This window comes from Hylaeus volcanicus, chromosome 8 (assembly GCF_026283585.1).
Source record: "Hylaeus volcanicus isolate JK05 chromosome 8, UHH_iyHylVolc1.0_haploid, whole genome shotgun sequence".
Classification (NCBI taxonomy): Eukaryota; Metazoa; Arthropoda; class Insecta; order Hymenoptera; family Colletidae; genus Hylaeus; species Hylaeus volcanicus.
Genome location: NC_071983.1, coordinates 11,133,921 through 11,155,065, shown reverse-complemented (window position 1 = coordinate 11,155,065; position 21,145 = coordinate 11,133,921). Strand labels below are relative to the sequence as shown.

At 35.8% G+C, this 21,145-nt stretch overlaps 1 protein-coding gene across 4 annotated transcripts in view; it reads left to right on the top strand.

Moving 5' to 3' along the window:
- LOC128881096 (disabled homolog 2-interacting protein) overlaps positions 1 to 21,145 on the top strand; it is a 161,027-nt gene that overhangs the window by 46,391 nt on the left and 93,491 nt on the right. For 3 of the 4 annotated variants that reach the window (XM_054131819.1, XM_054131821.1, XM_054131820.1), the window contains one exon: positions 13,951 to 14,010. The exons of the other annotated variant lie outside the window; for it this stretch is intronic. In XM_054131819.1, the coding sequence (XP_053987794.1) occupies positions 13,951 to 14,010 (60 nt within the window). The remainder of the gene's footprint in view (positions 1 to 13,950; positions 14,011 to 21,145) is intronic. 4 annotated transcript variants of the gene reach the window in all.

Genomic DNA, 21,145 nt, shown 5'->3' with positions numbered 1-21,145 from the left:
TGAACTTGAACTCCACAGCTGTGTACAGAAACAATGAATCACGTTACACTTAAATGGCAACAACCGTTAGATACTATTGTAAAAAAGGTGTTAGGAAATGACTTTACCGATTGCTGTGAATTCAGTCTGGTCGGAAACATGGAAATACGTTTTTCCGCTCTTATCGACGAATGGTTAGTAGAAGGTTTCTTCACGTGGCGCCTCTAACGGTGTCAGTTTGAAACTTGGGAAATTACAAGCACACAAACGTTATGTACACTTCATTATTTTCTAGACTCGATTCAAATTTTTATTTTTATTGTGTACACCTTCAAACTTACAGCATACGAAAAGTAAAATATAGTTATGACTAGACAGCGAATTTTTATGCATTTATAGGAAAGTTTAATGTGCAAGTAGCTACAAAATGCACATAGTATGCAATAATACAAAAAAATATTAAAAGTGAAGTTGAATTAGATGTGCAGAGTAAAATAAATTCCTATTTACGTTCAATTTTTGTCGGTACGTTTACAAAGACTTCAATGTTGCATCAAAATCCGCAATCCAGTTATAACAATAGCTGTGAAAAGACAATGGGACGATTAATATAAATGTTATGCTCTTGAAACTTCAGCAAATTTATTTATTTCGTCACTCTTATTGCTTCTATATAACAAAGAAAGAGTGACCGCATTATTTTTGTTCGATATATGAAGATAAATTATAGTACATGTAAAAGTGCATACAACTCTTATTAATTATTAACACATAGTAACAATATTCTTTACTCTGTTGCATGTATATAAAATCATATACAGTTCTTTCTCTGTCACCGAAGAATGAGTGTTTCCAAATATGTATCTCGATTTTATCGTTCACATCGCGAAGCAAGCATGACCCGTTATAAAAAGCAATCGGCACCATCCACCACATGTTGTGCGTTACGTGTCCACCCAGTGGTGTAGGAATAATTTTCATCTCGCAATTTCATTCTGATAATAAAATTGAATATCCGCATAATATTGTATACCGTTGCGAAATCTTGAATTGTAATTTTGTAAAATTTCACTTTTTCTATTTTTAAATTTATGCTCTTTTTAGCTTTCACTTTAAATCGTTAAAATATATTTATTTAAACGTGAAAGATGATCTTTATGCAACAGAATTTATAAGGAGTGCAAAACATGGACTCAGGATACTGGCACATATCTGTACGTTCACTATTTAAATTAGTTTAATTATTGAAACGTAAAATTAATCATCATTCTGATTAATTATTTGAAATAAAATTCATCGATGATTTCAGGCGACATCTTCACGAAGATGCCAATAGTGGCGTTGGAGAAAATGAATTTGAATATGAATTTATTTCAGACAAAGTAATGTATGTTTCAAATATTGCATTATTTTAATTATTACGTATGATATGGAATTATTATAATTCAAAGGTGTTTTGTTAAATATCTTTCATTGACTGTGTAATAGTTACAATATATTAATTTTGAATTGATGGATAATATCGATGGTTCAGAGTACACATATTGTATACTCAATTTCCAATAACCTTAATATCAATTTATTCAAATCATGAATTTCATCTCCTTACATCAAATTTATTATTACTTTAAATTACTCTTTTATATTTTGCTTTAATTCACGATTACTATTTTAAATATCTCAATTCAAAACTTATTTAGACCCAACTAAATGTGAGTTTTTAAATATTTGTATCTAACAAATCTGTAAATATACATTATTTATTGAAAATTCATATAAGATTAAATATCAATTCATTCGAAATAATTCAGTGTCGCAAGAAAAACAGGATTAAAGATTCAACGGTAATTTAAAACTGAATAAATAATACGAGCATTAATTATCTTATATACAAGTAATATTACATTTATCAAAAGTTTTCTTTACAAATATGAAATATTAAATTCTTCAGCACGGACATGGGTCGTTCGCACAAACTGAATAATAAATTCAGACATATACAATAATCAATATAAAAAATATGCTTCATAACAAATTTATACAGTAGTATTTATGCAGTAAAATAAAAACAACAAAGAACTAGTTGTAACTTACAAAAACATAAATTTAACAAAATGTGTATTGTAAGCCAACTATATTATACGGTAATAGAATTTGTATGAACAGCTGCAGAACCATATACATATTACATTTGAGAAGAAAAATATTTGTCACTCGCGAAACGAGTATCCTTAAATGTCTCTGTCCACTATTCGCGAGTTCTACGTCTATGCGTGTGGCAGAGAGCGTATGAACGGCCATTAATGGTGGTACACCCCCTACAAGGTGGAAGAGAAGATCATGGTCGATCGTATAAGGCGTTCCATTCTTCGGATCGTTGACCGTGCAAAGTGATACCGTATTCTTCACCTCAGTCTTCTCTTCTTACGCAAGCAAATCAATTTCCACTTAAAGACCACCACTTAAGCTCTTTCACGCTACGCGCTGTTGTGGCCATAAACGCTCCTCCTCCCACTTTTCACCGCGATCATACTTTCTAACGCGTTCTGCCAGACATATCGCGTGATTTTCCTAGAAATTCTTCTTCAACGTTCGAACGCATACACAAATGGACGAAATCCGTGATTAGATGAAATGTTTGCGAATAACGAGTAATAGATTAATCCTTTGCACTCGAAGTCTTTTTTTCTGGTAAAATTATTGAAAATGCTTCCTGAAAATTAAATGATTCTCGTCCTAAATGTGTAAATAACGATTATTTTCTAATAGCAAATAGTTTTATTTCAAACAAGTCAAGCAATTAAAATGGAAGTATAAATAGAAATGAATTAAAAATGATTACGTTAAAAGCATTAAAAACTTGAATTTAGAACTTCTTCAAAAGTAGTTTAAATTTCTTTTCTTGGTCGAGTCCCCTCGATCAAATCTATTCTATTTGTTTCTATTTGTTTTTTCTGCAAAACGTTCTCATGTCAATTAGAAAATTAAAGTTTCGTCAAATTTACATATTTTTCCTCGCTACGGAGCTTTCTTTTCACCTTATTTAAATAAACGCATTGCCATAGCTCGTTGAAGCACAATTTAAATATTTCTTGTTGTATCCTTGACTAGAATATTCTGCAACTGAATCTGTATCTGCGCCTAGAAGTGAAAGTAACCCCGTCACGCGTTGAATGCTTAAATCGTGACTTATATATCTTAATTAGAACATTAATTGGTGTTTATGATAGCAATTACACGAAGATTAGAAGCCGAGATTCCAGTACGATTAATCATCTTTCTTGTTGAAACACTAGTCAACCATGCTTAATTGGCTTTTTATTACTCAAGATGTTGATAGCGAACAATTATGTTTTATACTATATTTAAATTTCTTTTTCTGATGGAATAAGAAATATGTCTATGCAAATGAATATGAATATGTTAATGTAAATATAAATTGAAGTTCTCTTTGATGTTATGACAATTTTACTGAAGGGCTAATCTGATTGCCATATATTGTATTTTATGGTCGAAAACCATTCTGGTTTCGTTTTTCATTTTTAAATGTAATCAAACGCACGTGAACGAGTATGGATACATTTTGCGTTTGATTACATTAGTCGCTGAGCTACGGGATTGTGTTAGGGTTTGATTACATTGGTTACTGAGCTGTAAGATCAGTTTTGCGTTAATAATAAATTAGTTTTGCCTTTCCTGTATTTTAGTAAGCCGGTTTTCAACCGCTGTCGTTCAATCTATGATCGAGGACCTGTAAGTTTTTTCGAGCTTCTTTGTTGTAATTGTGTCGGAAAATATACCGAAATATAAATAACCGAGATATCGACTCAACGCTTCCCACAATCGCCACCTCGAATATTTGAGTTCAAGTTATCTGTATCGCAGAGAATAAAGCGAGTGACATCGTGTATATCGAGACTAAAATAATTTTTACATTCCGAAAATATTCCCCTCCATCCCTAGAGAACATAATTTAGCCATTAGTATGCGGACTAAAGAAAAGGTTACTGGGGATAGAATTCCTACAGCAACAGAAACATTACCGCCGTCGCAAAGTGTACTCCAGAAAATTATAGTGTCCCGCGACGCGGAGTCTCTTCATGGCCGAGGAACCCTACGGTATCTCGTGTCTCGTTCAATACAAAAATTAGATCTTCCGCCTTCCATCCACTTTATCCTTTCCTTCGATCCCACGGCAAACATTCTTCCTCCTTTTCATCGTCTCTGTTCCACTCACGTCGCGATCTCACGTGGCCTCTCCGTTCTTCCTAAATTCCCTATCACTTGGAATGTACCTGAGCTTGCCTGTGCCTCTCTTTTATCTCCTTTTCCCTCGAATATCCTAGACGTCTCCGTCTCTCCTCCAGTCTCCTCTCTGGCTTCGTTTCATTGTTCCTGCGTCTCCGTTCTAAGCTCTTCCGACGCGAAAGTTCCTCGCTCGAAAATTGTTCCCGTGTCCTTGTGTTCTCCACGGTCTAGGCACGGACCGTCGCAGATACGATCTTCTTTTTCGTCATGGTTGTGAAAAGGGACGGGAAAATCCTTGGTCGTCGTCCAGGATAGTTTAGTCGTGAAAATTTACTACCATTTTGCAATAAAAATATATATATATATATATATATATTAATGTTAATATTAGGTTGTCCTAAAAGTTTCTTTCGTGAGTTGCATTCGATTATTTTCTGTGGCAGTGTTTACATAAATAGACAATCTAATTTCTTAGACATTGATGCTGTAACAGTAATGGAGCGAAATTAATTGTACACAATTTTCTAATACATAATATATTCCTATAATTATATTCCTGCTAATCTAAATCTATATAACAATGCATATAGCAACATTCAGTCTTCGATTAAATATTAATAAGAATCACGGTTCAGAATAAGTATTCATCGAACACAGTAATCGTGAGAAATTTTTCTATATCGTTATATCTGTTAGCTGGAATAACTAAAAATTAATTTCTGATAATAGCTACATTAATTATTAACAATATTTGTTCAAGCAATGACCTGACCTTGTTCAAGGTATGACTTTGCTGTAATATTACCCCGCATGGACAGCGGTAGATGCTTTTGTAAGAATATTGCCAATGAATTAGCAAGGTTTTTCCGATGAAAATGAGCCGATGGGTCCTCATTCGAAGTGCAAATAGACCCTTTCAGATTTGAACACGGTTGATACACAGCTGTGACAATTAACGAGAAAGATAGGTGAAATGTGATCGGTGAAACGATGTGATGGGGATAACTTACAATTTGAACTATAAAAAAACATTACACATCTCTTATGTTATTTAGATAACTGTCCAATTTAATTCGATTCGATTTTATTCGTCGACTACTATTCAAATAAAACTATGTGACATATCTCATGTAATCTAAGTAACTGTTGAATTCGATACAATTTGATTTTATTCGTCGCGCATTATTCGTCGAAAAATACTGTCTGGCCGCAGCAGTTTCCTAATTTCGACGAGTGTCGACGGTAATCGATTCTCGCGGCTGGAAGGAAGTCGAACGAGCACAGCGCGAAGTTCAGAAGATACCCCGGACCACTTTAGATGGAACAAAGTGCTTCCCGTTTTTATTCAGATATCGTCGTCGCTATGCAAATGCTGGATATGCAAACGGTGGCGGGCGCCGGAAGTCGTTCACTCACGAGCACGGATCACGCTCCGTTATTTCCTGCGCGGCACGAGTCGTTCCGGCGCCTCCGCGCGTGCGTTCCTTTTAATCCACGAAATCCAGTCGGTGGATCCACCTCGCCATTTTTAAACCACCCATGGAGGCGAGGATGCAGACGTCTTGAATAGATTAGGTTCGGGCGCGCTTCCTACCCTACAAGCGTAGGAAGTATTTTATTCGATTCCTAGACGAACGGAAGCGTCGAGAGTGCTGAGAGACTTAAAATAATTATTAGAGATGGTATTTCTGCGAATTGGAGAGATTATACTTTCCATTGGAACGCGAAATACAAGTAAAATAAGTTTAATTTGGATTGGACGAAAGTGGCGGGGAAGTTACAGAGAAATTTTAAACGGACAGACTTTGTATTTTTGCGTTAATAGAATTAGACTGTACGTCTAATTCTGATACGTGTATGTGTAATAACTGAACGGACTTTGACAGGCATTCAAATCGTATTCTATGATGAGAGATGCGTGCAAAACGTATGTAGACTTTATAAATAAATAATCATTGTTAGTATCTTTGCGAACTAAATAGCCTACACCAAGAGCAATTAAAAAAAAAATTCGTATGGATTGGATAATAATGAATTACACACTAATATAAAACATATACCAAAATGTATGTAGTTAATGTTTAATAAGGTTACATAATAATATCGATATAACACTTTGCAGAAATACGTATCTTTTAACAGACTTCGAGAAAGGAGGAGGTTACTTAATTCGACATATATATATATTTTTTTTCTTTATACTGTATAATCATAATAGACAACATAAGGTGTTTACAAATGTTTTTCTTTATTAAAAAGGAAATAACAACTGCAATAACATCAAAATACAATTTCTACAAATTTAAAAGCCTTGTTCTTTAATTACTAAATATTATAAATTCTAATTAGTCGCTGAAACATATAATTTAAAATATTTTCGATTGGAAATAATTTTGATATCTCTGACTTATTAGTATTCCCATGCCATAGATTGTCAGTGATTTTTATCGTGGCTTTGCGTGCATTTTTCATCGTTTCGTCCAAAAGGAATTTACATTTCAGAACCGTACCAAACGCAGCGATCCTAAATTGAATTCCTATGGACTTCTTTCGAGCAGAAATACGAGATATTTTGGTATTCCATTTCCCCAGTGCCGGAAATAAAGCAGTATTCTTGGCAGAGAAGCTACTATGTATCACGGCTTCCGCTACAAACGTACGGTTCATTTGTTTCTCTTAGTAACGAGTTTTCAACGTGGAAAGAATCACAGAGCATAAATAGCCGCAAATGATGCTTCCTGCGCCGCATACGGATTAGTCGAGCTCCTATTGTGATTGTTTGTCCAGTCAGCAATATCTAGTTACTTCTCCTTTCTTCTAATCGACGCGTAACTCGTATTCGTTTTCCTACCTTTTCGCTTGAGAATAATTCATTACTCGTTCCATCGAATACGCTTTCACTCTTTATTTTTGGATTAAAGAATCGAGTCGCGATTATTTGATTAATAGGAATAATATACGTGGACTAAAGCTTGTGCGTTAATTAATAATGAAATAGCTGGTATTTTTTAATAAAATTAACTGTGAAGAGCTTCATTCGTATGAAGCATTGACATGAATTTTGAAAATGTAACTTTATATTTGTAGAATCAACTTGCTATGGAATAAAATAATATCGATAATAATTGATCGAATAAATCTTGTTCGATTAAAAATTGTTTTTATCTTTTATTTTTCATTTTGTCTTATAAATATTAACTTCAGATAATATTGAACATATTTTCTTTCATCCCATTTACAAGTTGTATTAGAAGTCATAGTTATAAATATTATTCACTCTGAGGTTGTCAATTTTGAGTAAATTTGAAAGCAGACATTTTATGACGTTATCATTTATTACTGATTTTTTATTTCATAGAATCGATCAATTTAAATTTTGCGGAAATAAAATTGTTGACTCAAAGAGTTACTATAAACACAAACGGTGTTATGTACACAATTAGAAAGTATTATTAAAATTATGAAAAGAGAGCAAGTTTAGTTTGCAAGAGATAATATTCGACACATGATGCATTACAAAGATTCAACATAAATAGTACAGTCTATTTACGAAGCATAACACAAAGGAATCGACGACGATCATTAATCATTAATCTTCGTTAAGAGTTGTTAATGAAAAATGATTCAATTAAAAATGATTTACAAGCGTGAAAATCTAATAAATCGCTTTTTAATTGAACAATTTTACAAATTATATCCAACAGAGCAAGAAAAGAATTTTTAATTTTTGTCAAGTTTATCTGCTGTTATAATTTAACGTTTCATAAATTTTTCTTTCTCTTTCTAATCTTTCGTGAGCACCAGTGTATGCTTTTTGACGAGTCTACATATAATAATAAAAAAAGTTTGATCGTTGCATTAGCATTGTCTCATCGAGATGTTACTGTCCACTTATCGTAGAGAAACTTGTGCATTTAAGGAGACTGTTGAATTATATACATATATAATCTGTCCGACGATTAGGATACAATGTCTTTCGAGTTGTTGCTGATTCTACCTAGTTTTTCGATGTATGCTCTCTCCGTGGCATCCTGATGTTTTCATCTTCTCTTGCTCGAGAAACGCCAGCCATGCATCTTTTGGTCCACAAAACGATGTTGGCGGCAGTGTGTCTATGTGATCGTAATACTTTTCCCATTTGCCCATAAAATAGGTTGCCAAGTCGCATTCGGGCCAAGGTTTCGTTCTGCATGGTGGAACTTTTTCAAAAAAGGTGGTTGGAAATGAATACAATTTGTTCATATTAGATCGTTGATATTACAGCTTACAAGCAGTAGCAAATTCATTAACAATATAAATCTGCTATACACGAGATTAACATTTTCACGTATTAAGATGTTAAGCAATATGTTAATATGTTTATGTAACGTATATGTTATATAAACCATATTCGATTTAAAAGCAATAAATAAATATATATACATTTTCACGTTTGTTGTGATCAATTTGTAGATGCAAAGAAGAATTTATTTGATTCGTTAATGATTAAATATAATTAAAATAAAAATTATTTCATGTATACTATACATGTATAATCACAATTGAAATTAAAATATGTGTAGTGTATGTTTTTTTTCATAAAAACTTGACAAAGACGATATATTTAAAAAGTAATCCTGTCATTTTTAATTTAATCGAATTAAATTATCCACGAATTAAATCATCCTTATTTGCGTTTCAAGATAAAATCAGTATCGTGAGAAAAATGTTAATGTCATATATGGAAATTTTACAATGTTAGAATATAAAATGTAAAATGTGACCGTAGAATACACAAAACTAGAAAACAATATTTTTCTCATAGAGGTTGGGGGAGAAGAATATAGCAAAGATACTTTCTCAGGAACATTAAGTCCTCCGCATACGCGAGAGTTTAATTCGATCTCTTATAATTAATCACATACCACCGCAAGAAGTACGCGGGCAATCGTGTTGCAATCCGTTTCGATGATAGCAATCGCAATCGATGTAAACTGTTCCTGCGTACAGTTCCCTCGATTTTATTCTCTTCGCGCGAATCCTTTTCGTACGCACAGTCGCTGGTTTCCGACCTCTCGAAACGGTCTCAGGCTTCGACTGTGGATGCTTTTTATCAGGCTTTTGGCACGACGTGCATATACTCTGGAACATTTGATTCGTTCCTAAACTAGTAATTTTTGCAAATTAAATAGCTTATACAGAGTAGAAATAATTATACCTTATACCTAGAAATAATTCAAAGATAGTCGTAGTAGTAGGGAAATTTTAAACAGGCAGATTTTTAATTTTATACTATTCCTTTGCCCTATAATTAGTGTCTTTATTCTCTGCCAACTCTAATTTCATTTTTCTTAGCCCTAGTTGGGTCAAGAAAGGGTTAATAACTGGTTTTTCCCCTTCTGTTGACCACGGTCGAGAACTGTCATAAGAACCGATAAATAATTTTCTTTATTTTATTTTAACCTGTCCTCTTTATTCGACCTTGCATTCAAAACTAAGGATTAGATGGGGCAGGTTTTAACCCACCTAATCTCAAGAATTAAAAAAGAAAACTAGTTTTCTCATGTCAGAGACGATCTCATAGTGCAAAGGGTCAATCATTTATATTTTTCTCTGTTTTCTATACCAAAATCAAGAATTGTCCTTAGAACCAATAAATAATTCTCCTTATTTTAGTTAACCCCAAAACCATTCATCTAAAAAATATCCAATAAATTAATCTTTGCTACAAAAATAATTAAACACACCAAGGTTACCACTTCATTCCTCAACAATCCCACAACACCTCTCTCTTTTTCAAACACAAACAGTCCCTGGCAATTTCTTCGTGTCCTCCAGGACCAAGGATGCTAAGCTCCCAGGCGGTGTCGCAGGAGTCTCCACGCCTAATTGATCATCATCCCTCGCATCCGACCTACTTAATCCCACGTCACTTCTGCGACAAGCCACTTCTTTCCTCTTCAGTTCGATCACTGCTCGAGATACGGGCAAGACGCACTCGTCCTGGAGCCCGTTCCTCTTCGACCTGCAGGCTTCGTAGCGATCCAACTGGTTCGCGGAAACGTAGTCTCTGTATCGCGTGAGCAGCTCCCGCGATGCCACGCTAGGCACGTGGTCGTTGAATCCTCCTTGAATTTTTTCGCACGATGCTCTTTCACTTTCGAGGATCTCCGCTCTCGCGGGCGTCTTCGGCTTCGTGCAATCGGGTCCACCGGTTTCGCTTTGAGACGTCAGCTTCAGTTTCTCTCGAGCTGTTTGTGGTGGACAAACGCGCTCTACTTGAGGTCGAGTGCACTCCTCGCGACGTCGTTGATTCCCGAAAGAATTCGGTTCTGACTCGAAACGTGGTCTCCTTTGGATAGAACAGCATCTAGGAGGACACACGTGTCTTCTAGGAGCCCTCCCGAACCTACCCGCGCGATCCTCGGAGGGATCCAGGCCATTTCTGCGCTCCACTTTGGGAGTCGATGGAACGATGTTCTCGCAGACGACGCGACTCTTCTTACGATAATCCTTCGCACCTAGACAACTCTCTGCGCAGTCTGGCGGTGATCTATAGGCTTCGAACGCTTCTTTCTTCGTCTTCCTCCCAGAAATCTCTTGGTCAGTTATACTAGCGCAAGGTTCCTGCTTTATTCTGGCAAGCGGTCCATCGCAGCTAGATCTCGACTCCATGTATCTGTAGCATTTTCTGCGACCTTGCGGGCAACCGATCATACACGTTCTGGGCCCACATTCGTCGACTCGAGTTTCAAGGATGTCCTGCTGCGACGAGTTCGAGTCCTCCGATCGACATTGGAAGCTTGTGGCTGCTGGACAACCGCCATCCCGCGACACGTGAGTCTCGAGGCAATTTCTGGTCAGAGGATTCGCATTGTCGCTCGAGCATCGAGTGATCCTCGCCGATGTCCCTTTTGCGGTCGCCGTGCAATCGATCAAGGTCACTGGAGAATCGCAGCTGGCTATTTGGTTAGTTTCCGTGGTGGTTGGGCTGTAGACGATTTTCGAATTTGGCCCTTCGCAGCCACCTTTGGTGGTCTCTAGAGTGGTGATTACGTTTGCGTGGCACACGGGCAGTTCGCTGGCTACTGCCACTGGCCCTTCGGGACACTCGCAAGATTCCAGACAGTAGGTCATCGCGGGTAGCGTGGGTCTTCGAGGTGTTCGACAGGCTTGATTCGATTGTTCGAGTCTTTTTGGGTCTTCTTGGGGTCGAGATATCACCCTGAGGAAGAAAAATGCTTGGCTGAGGTAGTTGACTCCTGAATAACGTTTTCTTGGAAGATATTGCGTATTAGGAAGGCAGTGTACTTTGAAAGTTGTAAAACTTTGGACGATATTGAATGAGGTGGCTCGACGTAAATAAAATATAAAAATAAAACACCTGTTCCTCAGGATGAACAGAGAATCCTTCGTTAGACGATAAATATCTACTCAAATTGCTTCATAACTGTCCAATTTTCTGGGCGGACAGTAGAGCAGCCTAGCGCGAAAAAATAAGGAATAAGATAAGTGCAATAGCAAATTATGTGAGCGAATAGTGAGTAGCTCCTAAGCTAAGCACTATAAACTCAACAAACAAACTATCCAATTTTCTTCTCCTGAACAAAGTACACCTGATCGCACGCACTCCCTAATTCTTGATAAGAATTTCGCCTTCTGATCGATTCGATTCGAGTTTTGGATACTCTACCTCGATAACGGGCCCGATGGGGACTGCTTCGCCTCGACGAGAAGGCACATCTCCTGGGTGGTTGTGTTCCCATCAGCGGGCACCTGGACAACGTGTGCCACAGGTTGGTCACCTTCGAGACGACACTCCAGGACCGTAGATCCCGGTGGATACCGCGGACAGCAGGTGGTTGGCGAACGTTCAAGGCCACGTGGCTGTTGGAATCGAATTACATACAACTCGTATCGTCCGGTCTCTTTTGTTGCTTCTTTTCTCGGCTGTCTTTCGCGAAATGTCTCTCCGCGTATCCTTTTCCCGTTTCCACCTCGTCAGAGTTACGCTTTCTAAGCAACTTCCACAAAGCCTTTTTCAGGATCCGACATTCGGGACGACTAAAGTGCATCGTGGCGTTTCGTGATCGATCGATCGTTTTTGTGGTCCTCAGTATCGTTTTGCGCTCCGGTCGAGCAGTTTGCTCTTGATCGATTTTATGCACTAACAATGAACCTCTCTGCTCGTTATGGAGCTGAATTAGGGTTTAGTGTAGGGTAAGAGGATTTAAAATAGTAGTAAAGTCCATGTGTTCTTGGTTTCTTTTTGATTTTTTATCGTGTTTTATAATTATACGTAACTATATCTAACTTATTTACTAATTTCTAATTAAATTATTTAATTTTCCGAGCAATATGGATTCATTAATGTATAATATATATATAATATATATAAATATTCTTAGTTACCTAGGATTTCTTAATAATACTAATATTTAGAAATGTCATGAAAATCCTTTACAAAAATTCAAATTCAATTTATTTGAATTTAATTAAAGTTCAGTTAATAATTTATGAACGATGTAGTGGTCATAGAACTACTCTTACTATAATATTTTTAATTATCTAGGATTTCCTAATAATACCAGTATTTAGGAATGTCCTAGAAATCCTTTACATCATTCTAAACTTAATTCATCTGGATATAATTAAAATTCAGTTGATAATTAATGAATGATATAGTAGTCGTTTTTATCTAGTAGTGAACGTTCCCAGTAAATGTTAAGTGAATTACCATTAATTTTTTTTAAATTATTTACACCTTCAAAATGTATCAAAACATTGAAAAAGAAACTGAATTTTCATTGTTCAAAAAAATCATTTGGACCAATGAAATTTAGATTTACAATTTTTAATTTTCTTTAATGAAACGTCGAAACGTCTTAAACAAATTGATCTCAATTTACAAAACGACTAACGTAGTTGCAATTTTTATTATTTAATTTGAATACCGTTTTAATTCAAGTAAATCGGAGGCTAGAAATATTATTCCAACTAGAGTAACAATAAAATATTACGATTTGTGATATTTTCACAACTCTTGAATTAAAAAATTTGAAGCTCCACACTTTATTCAATGAATCAATAGACATGAAGTAAAATTAATTAATCTGTACTATCAGAATAAAAGACTGTTACTTTTATTACAGTAAACAGTCTCCTATAGCCAAAAAAAGTCAATATTATATTACATTCTTAACTCAACGGAATTTCAATTAATTTTAGTTCGATATTAAATTAATATTCTGCAATAAAGTTCTTACCGCAGCAGGAGCAGCCTTTAATTTTCTCTCGACTTCAGTGCAAACCCCCACCACGTCGCCCGTTTCCGCGTCTTGCCTGCAAATGAATAATCAATAGAATTAATTGCGTTATTTAGGGCAATCTTTCACTCGAGTCTGGTAGATTTCATTCAACGCGAAATTATAGTTACAATTATAATAATTTGCGTGACGGGCAAACAACGTAAAAGTAGAATAATGACCGTACTCAATTTTAATTGTATGCAAATAGCAATAGCAATTTAGTTTATAGCTTTAAGTCACGGATCAATTTAATCAAAAGTTTCATCGAGTAATATAAGCTTCTACAAACTTAAAAATCTTAAATACTTATACTGCTATACTATGTTTACCCAACTTTGATATTAATAAATTGGGAGTTCCTATATACGTGAATATTATATTTTATAATTTCTTTATGTAGCATATATTTAACATAGTATTTCTTTTTTAATTTCAGGTGAGTCCAAAGGATATTCTTTACTTGGAAGTAGTCGCCATGATTCTCGAAAGAAACGAGGTGAGTCGAATTTTTGAATTGTAATTTTGAATGGCTACATTCATTTATGATTAAATGGTGTAACTCTTATTAATGAGTAACTATGAAGAACTGTCTACAAGACGGAACTTTTCATATCGAAATATTAGATTGAATAATAGAATTTAAAAAGCTCGATGCGCCTTTTAACTTTAAAGGATTTATTAATTATTAATTGCGTGAATTATAGAATTAGTGGATTATTAATTTTTAATTATTATGCTAGAATATTTGCACGTAATATATTTTGCGATAATTAGAGGAACGGAACTCACACTTTAAAAATATTAACCTTCGTTGGCAAGTGAATGTTATCGGCAGCCTCGGTCATGTTTAGTGGTTCATGCTCTATCGCATAAACTCTTTCTGCTCAAAATTTTCTGTCGCGTACGCGATGCTTAACGCGCTCCTTAATCACTCGTAATTTTATAAATTTCGACGAATTGTACGTGTCACTCAGAAACCTAAAAATTCGACATTTTTCGATTGTCCGAAGTCGATCGCAGAAGAATATTTCTTTCGTCTGTTTCTGTTTGACAACTGCATAATATTTGTGACAGTAATTGCCACGCAAAGTCGCTTCTACGCATGAAATATATTCATACTATAGAAAATGTGATAAACCTTACGTTTAGGGGACGAATTCACAAAATTCTAAGAAGAATACTTTCATATTTAATTATAACACACGAATTTTCTACTTTTTTTGTTTTCAAGGATTAAAGCTTCACGAAAGCGGAATTTATGCTGAAATTTTCGGGTATAGCATTCTTTTTCCAATTGTAACGTAATTTTTCGGGCACTCTGTAAAAATAGTCACACTTTTAGCGGTAGCAGTTTTACGAGTTGAGGAAAATGATAGTTGTGAAATGCGTTCGAAACACATGGCCGTATGTATCGCGCTTGCAGGCGATGCTGGAAGGTTAATCTAATTGAAAATACATGTTGCTTTATCAAACGCACCACCCTTATCGGGTCAGTCGCAAGCGTGGAAATATCTTGGACACTGTCGAATGATAAATTCTATAGCGTTCTACACAGAAATCAAATTGTACTGCGATGGAAGCCGTGTAAATTGGAGCAAAAAGTTCTCATACAAGTTTCGTGTATTATTCGTTGATCAGTTTATTAGTTTTGTGGTATTACAAACAACATTTAAATCTTTATTTTATGTCTGCATCGGGTACATAAAATTCTGTATTCGAAATTAATAGTTATTTATGGAAATTAATTTAAAAATTGTTTCTATATACTTTGTATTTTTTATATATCGTATTTATCTTTATTCTTATGTTTATTATTTTTAATAGAGAATTTTATTTACCCCATGGATTCATTGATGATACCTTTATGAATAAATACAAAAATAGAAGATATTTCAAAACAATAGTACCTATTTAATTACAAACAATTCGTTTATTCAACAACTCGTGAATTTTATAAATTTTTGTTTTCAAGAAACAAAGTTTCGCAAAGATAGAATTCATTGTGAATAAAATAGAGGTGAAAATGTTCGAATGAACCGTTTGTACTTCATTTTTAATACAGGTTTCTAGATTCTTTTCAGATATAACAAATTTTCTACCCAAAATATGACATAGTTACTTGGGACAATTATTGTAGAAATTATTATTATATATACTTTGTAAGTATCATATCATATTTACCCTCATAAATTTAAATTTGCATGAAGAATCTTTAATATTGATTACAGAATTTTAAGTTATACTCAAATACATAAAATTCTGTATTTAATATTAAAAATAACTATTTCATTTATTATTTTTCCCACTAGCTAGATTGATGCTTTAAATTTACATATTCTGTACGTCACTTTCGCAGCTATTTAACGAAATTGAATGTATATCTGTATGGATATGTAAAATAGAAATCCTGGTACAATTTTTAAAGTACACTTTGCTCAAGATCGTAATACAAAGTGGTTATAGAAACTTTCTAAGATACATAAATAACATCGGGATCGGTTGTAAAGCAACTATAAAATTTTACACGGTTTTCTCCTTGAAATCATTTCCCGTGGCATAATTCTCGAAATACGTCACATTGAAATGTTCTGTGAACCCAAGTCTCCACTGAAACGAAATGGATAAATCAATAGAGGAAGAAAATCGGTTCTTAGGCCGGTTTTCTATCGCTACATTTCTAAACTTTCGCTCGTAAACCTAATGGAAATTCTTGTAAACTAACCATACATGAATTGTTGCATTACTATTTATCGTTACACTCAAACGATCTGCACTGTATATTTGTGCCTCGTAACATAAATATCAATAAGTAGGTTAATTAATAAATCTTGGAAACATTAATTGAGGAAATGAACAAAACAAAGAAACGATAAATTATAAATTTGTATGAAAGAGTTTTTATCATTTATATCATTTTTAATTACAACATTTATTACTTTTATGAAATGAAAACATTTCGTTGAAAATATTAAATTTAATAATTTCAAATTACATCCAGTATTATTATAAAATAAAAATTTTGTTTTAATATGAAAATATTAAATTTGATATTAATAAATTTCAAAACCAGTCACACATTGAGATGCTCCAATTTATCTTTCACGGAGACTGAATGAACACCTTCAGTAATCATTAAAAAATTAAAAAATGGAAAAAATAACACATTTTTTTTATGAACGAATTTTATTTAATGAACATATATGTCCCTCATAAAAGCCATTCCGGGCCCAAAATGAGACTGAAAGTTGATGTCTACCGATTAATTTTTGTAATACGTGAAAATAAAATTAAAACAACTCGCGTACACTGTGCAAAAATTTACACAGGGTTGCCCATCTGTGATCTGCGCTTCTACATACCATAAATCGTATTTATTTTCACCCGAATATATTCAGGAGTGGTTTTTTTCTGCAGGTAAAGCTTGCCCGAGTTATCTCGAGCTTGGTCCTTGAACGGTTAATATTTAACCTCAACGTACAATATATTTATCGATATATTTCCCACTGGTCATTCCGACAAATTAAAAAATAAAAACTGGGAAGTTCAATAATCATATTTATTCCAAACGAATTCTACTGTTCCGTTCGATTTCTCTGATAAAAATCCTCATCGTCAGGTTTCGCATACGCAAACATCGCGAGAAACGATAAGCGCTCCGTCGAACGGTAAACACAGGTACGATGTATCGAGGAGTGGTTGTATCGAGGCGCTGCTGACGTTTACCTGTTCAAACAGCGCGACAGACACCACCTATGCGGTTTCGTCACGGTTGAACGGTAGAACGAGCATAAAAGCTGGGGGTTCCGCTCGCGCAGCCAGGTTGCAAAAATCGGCAGACCTTTCGCTGCGCAGGTAGGAAACACGCTCGTAACACTTCTAGACGCTCTTACGCCGCTGTTGTTTAGTAGCGTTCCGGTGAACCTGACTCAACGGACCGACAGAAAGTCAACTTTGAAGCTTGTATGTTCGGTACATGTACAGTTGGTAAGATAGAGTAGTACTCCATCGGTAAAATTCGTTAATTAAGGACAGTTGATCGATAAGGCTGATGGGTTTGAGGGCGATGTAAAACACTGTTGATGAATCAGGAAATTCTGCAAAAATGTTTAGTTATCGAAGCTTCGATACAACTGTTAGGAAAATATCACTTGAACCTTACAAATTTTCCTCCTTTATCAATATGTTTCTTCTATATGATTCTTTATAGATTAGTCAGTCTTTAGGAATCACACGAATAATATAATAGAATTGTGATACTCGCAGAAAGTAAACCCTTAAGCTTGAATATTTTCTATATAAGTAGTACTACACAGTCGATAAGGTGAAATTCGGTAATATAGAGCAGATAATTGACAAGGCAGACAGCTTTGCCAGCAATGTAGAATAAGTGTAAAAGTTAGGTTCTCTCTCGCGCTCCTAAGCTGCGAAAAAATCGACAGACCTTTCTTTCCGCAGGTAGGAAAACATGCTCGTAACACTTTCAGACACTCGTGCTGTTGTTTAGTAGCGTTCTGGTGAACCTGACTCAACGTTCCGACATTTCGCAATATCGCGCAGCGAGTCGTGATTTCACAACGAGCACCGTTTTATTAATCGCTGGCTAAACGTAATTGGAAAATCAATATCGATCGTTCCGAGTAGCGATGGGAACGATAGTGAATCAGTGTCTCATATATATCATTTCTCATATATACTTTATATATCATTTAATCGTATTTATTAGGAGGACCAGAAAGTAATGTCGTTTTTGCGAATGTCAATACTTGTTTATCATTTATCTTCTCACTGTATACCAATTTTAATCGATCAGGTATTGAAAATTTACACATCAGATAGCATAAAGGTTGTTGATAACGAGGGCGATTACATAATTGATTGAAAATAAAAACTTGTTATAAGTGTATTTGTTTGAATTTAATGTAAAAGGAACGACATTATTTTCTGGTCCCCCTAATATTAATTCTGAAAAAGAATCCGAGGCATATTTTCAACATTTCTCTCATTTTCATGATACATCCTTTACACTTTTTAAATAGCCATGCTCCACTGTAGGACGTGGGTTCCATTAGTAGATCCCTGATAATTAACGTTCCCTGCTGTCTTAATTCCGGCTGGTCTTCTTTCTTACCCCGCGTGAGGAGCAAGTGTCGGATTTATGGGAAGATTAAACGACGCCAGGGGAAAGAGATTATGGGACAACGGACGCTGCATCGCAGACAGGGCCAAGACTCGTGCGTGGGAAGAAAAACGATGCCAGTTTGAGGCCAGGCTCCGTGTGAATCGGGAAGGCTCTCCTCTTTCGTTGGACGCCGGTTCCTTTCTTTCATCGCTCTTTTACCTCTTCTCGTCCGTGCAAACTGTTTTTATAGTTATCGACACGATGTTAGGGTGAAACGGTAGTCGATGATGGGACAAACCCGCCAACCAGGGAGACGTAAAGCGATACTGGAGGACAGGGGACGATATGCGCTAATTTATCGGTGTCTCGTTAACCCCCGTGGGATCCTGTTTCTGAGCTGGCATTTTGGACGCAGTGTGCGCGTTACACGTTAGTTGAGCGTTTCAGGAAAGAATTTTCCGCGGATAAGATTACTAGATACTTCTGTTCGCGTTAGGAGCCACCGATGTAACGGTTTATCGCGTTGCGAGTCGACAGTGTGAAATCAGCTCGAGAAATGTTTATAAGTGAGGTTCCTGGTGTTAGGTCGACGTCATCCTTGAAATTAATCGTCCTTCCTTAGTGTTATTTCTTTGAGACGATGTCAGATTACACTTAGTAACTTGCTGTACCTAAAAGCTGATGGTCTAATAGCCTGATCCCATCGCTGCCACTCGTTTATCTATTTCCATTCCAGTATCTCGGTGTTTCCATTAAAATTGTTGAATCAAGCAAAGAATTTCTCGTGAGAATTGTTAAAAACTTCTATGTGTGGTAAGGGATTACTAACAGAACGGTTTACCTTGTTATGGAGAGAAGGCAGTATTTTTACCATCCATCGACGACTGCCACGATAATCGAAACGCACGCACGGATGATGCACAAAGAGGACAAGAGGTAAACGTCCCACTGATGACTAATGTCGCAGAAACTAATTACTACCCTCGCAGACGTTGGTCCCGCGATTTATCTCTCCCAGGGATCGATAAGGTGGCCCTGGGGCTGTCCAGGGAATAAGTTTTGATTTATATCGCGGACATTCGCGCTAGAGATCGGCCAGGACTGCATTAGCCTCGCTACTAATTACGGTTTATTGTATCTCGATGTTCCGCGATTTCTCCTCCGCGACGATCCCTCGCGAATCGACGATTAATGGCGAGAATTGTTAATTAGGATCGTTTCTCGAGCACTCCCTTTCGTTATAGCTTGTGAAATTTTGTTACGATTTATGATAAGTCGTAATACAGATTGAATATAAAACATCAGAAAAAAATTTGCGGATTAAATTGAATTCGTTGACACTTCGAAAAAAAAAATGTACAGTAAACAACCCGGGAATATTATACAAACAAAAGAATTACATATTCCTAACTAATTATATAATTTCATTTAACAATCCAGACCACAATTCGTATACACCAAATAAAATACCAATCACTGACAATCTTTTATTCTTTATTCGAAGCTTCTGTTTAATGTAAATCGAAACATCGATTAAATTCTATTCAGAAAAGAATTTGCCGACCAAATTAAATTTATTCATAACACCACCGAATTCGTCACAATATTGCCAAAACAAAAGAAAGAAACGTGTATTGTAATTTCTATCGATCGAATAACATTTGCAAAATTGATTACCTTTTACCTGTAGCTGAAAACTTTTATTTCGTTGAGAATCGCGTGGATGTCCGGTCCTGACCAACGAAATCTCGTTACGGGCAACGCGACACACAGCTGGTCCGTCCGCTGGTTGCGAAAGACAAAGCAACGCCGACGAGTCGAATCCGTGTGCAAATGCAATTTCCATGCAATGATGCGCAGAGCAGTCCAACTGGCCGCTCGTAAAATGCTAATTGGATTTTGGCCCGTCATTGTGTCTGGCAGGAATGGTGACCTCGTGACGAACATTTGACATCTTCTCTGTCCGCCTTTTGTGCATCTCTTCCTGGACCCCATTTTTCCGCACGATCGACGACGCGAATTCGACTAAGCGACCGGTATTGCTGTGAAAAGGAAACGATCCTCGATGAACCATCGCGTTGGTCCTGTTATTCTAATTCGACAGTTTAGAATATGGACGTTACAAGAGCTTTGAATCCTCTGCTTTGATGTCGCAACATACGACAGTAAAGGTGTGTATTGATGGGAAATGAGATGTAAAATGAGACTGACATATATTTGCATCTCACAATCAGAAGTATACTACGATAGGACCACAAATGTAATTAATTCCATGGAAACAAAAAGGATTCTGATTTACCATTAAACGCTAGAAAGTTGAAAAGCGTGTGATCTTATGCTATCAGGCCATAGGCTTATTAGGCCACCCCTAATGTTTCCCAAATTGATTCTTCAAATTTTTACCAACTATCTAACCATGTCTGCCGTTGTATCCTGCTTCTTTCGCATGTTCGAATCGTTGAGTGCCACCGATTCGATTGGTGACCGATTTCAAAGTCCTACATCGAATTTT